The sequence below is a fragment of the Alexandromys fortis genome, unplaced genomic scaffold, assembly GCF_014885135.2.
Source record: "Alexandromys fortis isolate MF-2015 unplaced genomic scaffold, M_Fortis_MF-2015_v1.1 scaffold_617, whole genome shotgun sequence".
NCBI lineage: Eukaryota > Metazoa > Chordata > Mammalia > Rodentia > Cricetidae > Alexandromys > Alexandromys fortis.
Genome location: NW_026068545.1, coordinates 35,756 through 41,415, shown reverse-complemented (window position 1 = coordinate 41,415; position 5,660 = coordinate 35,756). Strand labels below are relative to the sequence as shown.

The 5,660-nt window shown below is 37.2% G+C and overlaps 1 protein-coding gene across 1 annotated transcript in view; it reads right to left on the bottom strand.

Annotated features, from left to right (window-relative positions):
* Positions 1-1,437, bottom strand: part of LOC126495849 (C-type lectin domain family 2 member E-like) — a 7,242-nt gene extending 5,805 nt beyond the window's left edge. Inside the window, exon 1 of the mRNA XM_050133427.1 lies at positions 1,344-1,437. Within this exon, the coding sequence (XP_049989384.1) occupies positions 1,344-1,437 (94 nt within the window). The remainder of the gene's footprint in view (positions 1-1,343) is intronic.
* Between the last annotated feature and the right edge of the window lie 4,223 nt (positions 1,438-5,660).

Here is a 5,660-nt window from a genome sequence, read left to right as displayed (position 1 = left end):
CCTAAATGATGTCCCTAAACCCAAGGGCAAACTTTACTGGGAGAGGGGACGTTGTCCTCTAAAATTATTTCCAGCTGTCATGGGGGCGACGTTCTTTCTGGGGGATCCTGTGAAAGTAAAATGATAGTTAAATTTCAAGATCAATGTTTTTTAAAATTGCAAGTAGTCTCTGAGTATTTTGTGGAGGTCTGGCCAGAATGTTGTACAAGATGTGCACCATTTCAGCTAACCAAGTTGGGATCGTCTTGTGCAGCTGGTACCCAAAACAGGTCTTGTAGTAGCACTATCAGTATCATGACGTCATATCAACCAGGTAGAGTTGTTGTTGCTGAATCAGGAAATCTCTCTACGGCATGCCACCAACAAAGAGCAAAACTCTGCATTAAACTCTGTTTTTTCTCTGTTTAAAATTAAGCTCTCTCAGGTTTTTAAGTGGATTTAGCCCATCACATTGGGCGCCACTCTGTTGTGATAGGGGCAGCGGGGCTGCATCCCGGCACCCGGCTGCCCGCATGGCTAGCTTATGCCCCAAAATAATTACACGGAAACTATATTCTTTTAAACATTGACTGGCCCATTAGTTCCAAGCCTCTTATTGGCTAGCTCTTACATATCAATCTAACCAATTTCTAATATCCCTGTAACACCACGAGGTGTCTTACCAGCAAAGATCTTAACCTGCATCTGTCTGGAGTGGGAGAACCATGGCGACTCCCTGACTCAGCTTCTTTCTCCCAGCATTCTATTCTGTTTACTCCACCCACCCAAGCGTGGGCCTATCAAATGAGCTAAGGCAGTTTCTTTATTAATTAACCAATGAAAGCAACAGATTAGAAAGAAATCACTCCCACATCAGTTCTCACTTCCTTTTAGCTGCAACATCTTCCTTTTGAATCTCTGCTTAGTTTTCCTCTCCTTCTTCTCTGCCTTGAATAGATACCCCACATGTCATGTGTGTAAGCCATAGGAAATATTGGATGTTTACATTACAGTTTACAATGGTAACAAAGTTACAGTTATATAGTAACAATGAAAATAATTTTATGATTGGGGTTCACCACAAAATGTGTATTTATATTAAAGGTTTGTATTGTTAGGAAGGTTTAACACCACTGCTCTAGAATTACTGAATGTCCACTTCCCAGGGATGCTGAGCCTGGCCTCCTGTGCACACCACAACCTGTGCTGTGCATCTTCCTGCTAGACCCTAAGTTCCCACAGAACAGGAATTACTGGTGTGTTTTCTCTGGAGTCCTTAGCATGAGTCCTTTCATACAGTATCAGCTTATAAGTATAACCGACAATGTGAATGTGAACAGAAAGCTTCAGAATAAGTCACTTACCTGACAAAACTACAAGTGTAATTACAGCCACAGTAAGACCCATGTTCAGTACATAGCAGCAGTATAGTTTTACAGGAGTCACAGCGGAGACCATTCTGAGACATTTTCCTTCGAGCTCTTTATCTGGAAATATAAATATGAGAACATTAATCTCAAGAATATTTTAGGGAAAATGGTAAATTTACCTCAGAATCATCTGTAGATTTGACTTGTATTCCTCTACTGCAAATGCCTTTCACTGATGAAGGATGCTTAAAAGAAATCTCACATTAGCTCAGAATTGAGAATAATAGACATTTATATATATAGGGGTAGTGTTACAGCATAAAGGAATGTCAGACAGAATTTATTATTAAATATTCAGCTTTAATAAGTGGAGGACTTACTAAACCAGGGTTCTTGCGGAGAACAGGAAAACAGAAGGGAGCGCGGGGAGCACGCCTGCAATCTTTAAAAGTAAAAAATAACCTCAGGGGATCCCGCCATTCAAGCAAGGTGATTGGCCGGGCTTCCCCTACATCTTTTGTCTAAATAAGACAGAGCCAAACCAAATACAACTATATACAATAGGAACAAATAATAAATATAAAATTACAAATAACAAACAACATAACAAAAGTTTTACTAAACAGTCTATTTCAAGGAGTCTAAATAATGTAGAGAGTAACTACAATTATCTAATCTTCAACTCCATGAAAGATCTGAGAAGGGAAGTAATATTACTTAAGCAACCAGTAAGAACAAACAAGAAATTTCCAAAATGTGCAACAAATGACAGAGACAACTGACTATCTGGGCAATCACCCAAAGTCTTGTTTGCAATGTTGAGTCAACCAGCTTTGGCTAAGGCTTAACATAACTGACATACCATTATTAAAGTCAAGGAACTTTCTTAGAACTATCTTATCCTATCTTGGCAAGATAAGACAATCCTGTTTCATCCACTTATGGATATTCTATATCTTTGTCAGTAGTTGAGGTATGGGCTTTTCTTAACCCAAAGGCCAGTTCTGCCAAGAAGACAAGCTCCCCGTGGAGTGTCTTTGGTGCCCAACATTCTCTCGGGAGTAGAGTGGTGTTGCCAGGAGTGTTTGTGTCTTGTTGGCATGGAATTCTAGGTTAGATTAAAGGCCATTTTCTACAGCTCTTCGAAGAGGTTGAAGATTATACTATCAATACTAAATATAATCTCTATGTATCTAAAAAACCTGATTATCCTAAAAATAAATATGACAAATATATCTGACTATTGATTTATAATTATCGATATCTATCTAATTTGAGGACTAAGAGAATAAACAACTGTGTAAATTATGAGAACAATGATCTCCAAAAGTAAACAATGTCATTGCATACCAAATGTAAACAATGTCATTACATAAATAATATCAGAAATAGAATGTACATTGCAATATGGTAAATATATCAATACAATACAGGCAGAGGTATAAGCATACTCTTATACAATAGAGGTAGAAGCACTCACATTCAATATTCAATATATCAATGTACAAGAATCAGTACCAATACAATTTTCTAAAAATGGTAATTCACAAATACCAATCATCTCATCAAACCATTTAATCCCCCCCTTTTTTGAAAGTACCCCTAATCCCATAAAATATCTCTGCATCCCCTCAACCCACTATCAACCAGTAAATGATGTCCCTAAACCTGAGGGCAAACTCTGTTGGCAGAGGGGATGTTGTCCTCTAAGATTGCTTCCAGCTGACATGGGGGCGTTGTTCTTCTTAGGGCGTCATGTGAAAGCAAATGATGGTAAAATTCCAAATTAATATTTGACCTAAGAAAATTGTAACTAGCCTCTGAGTGTTTTGAGGAGGTCTGGCCAGACTGTTGTCAAAAATATGCACCATTTGAAATTGTCTCATGCAGTTGGAACCAAAAAATACAGGTCTAATTTTAGCCCTAAAAATATTCATGACGTCATAATAACCAGATTGAGTTAATGTTGTGGGGCCCTATCTTCATCCTGGAAATTTCAAAGATTACTGTAGGAAAATTTGTTGCTTGTTATGGGAAATTTAAACATTAACAACAAGGACATATACTGACATATAAAGAAAGAAAAAGATATGAGGAAAGGCAAAGAAAGTTTATCAAGTATATAATTATTCTTATTTTGTCCCATTTCAGGGCTCCTGACCTGAGACAGAAACTCTGAGATATCTCTTATCAACAGGCTTGGGATTGAAGAGGGACTGAGCCATAGTCCAACCCCAAAATCAGCTCTACATATTTATAAAGAAATGTTTAATAAGACATATATATATATATTAATTAATACTTACAGCATATGTTTAGTTTTATCGCTGATCCTTAGTGGGTCGTAACTAGTTTCCATCTATCAGTAATTAAATATTCAGAGTCCCTTAAATTCTTTGAAGATGAGTGTTTTCCTGTGGAGATAAGAAAAGAACCCTGCCCCCAACCTATCCATGTTTCTTACCATCAATATGATTGCCATCCTTGTGAATGAATTGTTATTTATCTTTTCCAAGTGGCTTCTCTTCTTCAAACCGAACCTTTATTAATTTTGACAGTATCCACAAATTTTCCTCTCCTGTGGAGACAAGAGCAAAACCTCTTCCCAAATGCAACGCATCTCCTGGCTTCCATTGTGAAGTCATCACATCCTTGAAATAAACTGGTTGATTTAGTTCAGTAGACTTTTCCATTATCCAATGTCTTTCTGTAGCCGATGTTCCCTTCTCATTAGCATTGAGAAGATTCAAGGTTAACAAAGTATTATGTAACCTATTTCTGGGGGTGTTTTCCACCCCTTTCTGTTTATTCAACATATCCTTTATAGTTCGATTTGATCTTTCTATGACTGCTTGACCTGTAGGATTGTATGGTATACCTGTAACATGCTTGATATTGTAATAGTCAAAAAACCGTTTCATTTTCCTAGAGGCATAAGCAGGACCATTATCTGTCTTTATTTGTGTAGGTATACCCATGATAGCCATGACTTCTAATAAATGAGTGATTACTGAATCAGCTTTTTCTGAACTTAAAGCAGTTGCCCATTGAAAGCCTGAATAAGTGTCAATGGTGTGATGAACATATTTTAATTTGCCAAATTCTGCAAAGTGGAACACATCCATCTTCCAAATTTTATTCCTTTGAGTACTCTTTGGATTAGCCCCTGCAGGCAGTGGCGTTTGGTTATAGAAAGAGCAAGTAGGGCATTTCTTTACAATCTCCTTAGCTTGTTGCCATGTAATAGAAAACTCTTTCTTTAAGCCTTTGCTATTAACATGATGTTTTTTATAAAATTCAGAGGCCTGTAGCACACTACCAATCAATAATTGATCCATTTCTGCATTACCTTGTGCTAGGGGACCTGGCAGACCCGTATGGGATCGGATGTGTGTTATATACATAGGGCAAAGCCTGTTCCTATTGTGTCTTTACCTGGATAAACAATGAGGTTAGGTCTGTATCATCAGGTATAAATTCAGCAGTTTCAATATGTAAAATAACTCTTTCTGCCTATTGTGAATCATTAATTATATAAAGAGGTTCTTTAAAATCCCTTATCACCATAAGAATGGCATATAATTCTGCCTTCTGGACAGACTCATAAGGACTTTGTTCCATCTTACTCAAGTCTTCTGATTTGTAACCTGCTTTTGCTGACTTATTGGCATCACTATAAAATGTACTGGCTCTGGTTATAGGAGTATCATGGACGATTCGAGAAAGGATCCAAGAAGTTCTCTTTATGAAGTTAAGCCTCTTGCTTTTTGGATAGTTGTTATTAATTTCTCCCAAAAAAATTAGCACAAGCTCTTTGCCATGGTTCATTATCTTCCCATAATTTCTTTAGTTCATCGCAGTGAAAGGCACTGTAATTTCTGCTGGGTCTATGCCTGCTAGTTGACGAAGTCTCAACTTGCCTTTTATAATTAATTCAGAACTTTTTCCACATAAAGTTTAAGTTTCTTACTTGGTTTATGTGGTAGAAAGATCCATTCCAAGATATCTTGATATACATCTCTCTGTATCAAAATTCCTGTATGAGAAATTTTTGATGGTAGTATGACAAGAATACAATTGAGATCTGGATTCACCCTGTCCACATGTGACTCTTGTAATTTTTCCTCAATCATTGTCAGTTCCTTTTCTGCTTCAGCTGTTAATTCTCTGGGACTTTTCAAATCTTTATCACCATCCAAGGTTTTGCTCAAATGAATTATTAGATCAGGTGTTATCCCAATAGCTGGTCATAGACTGGAAATGTCTTCTAACAGTCTTTGAAAGTCATTAAGAGTCTGTAGGCAATCTCTC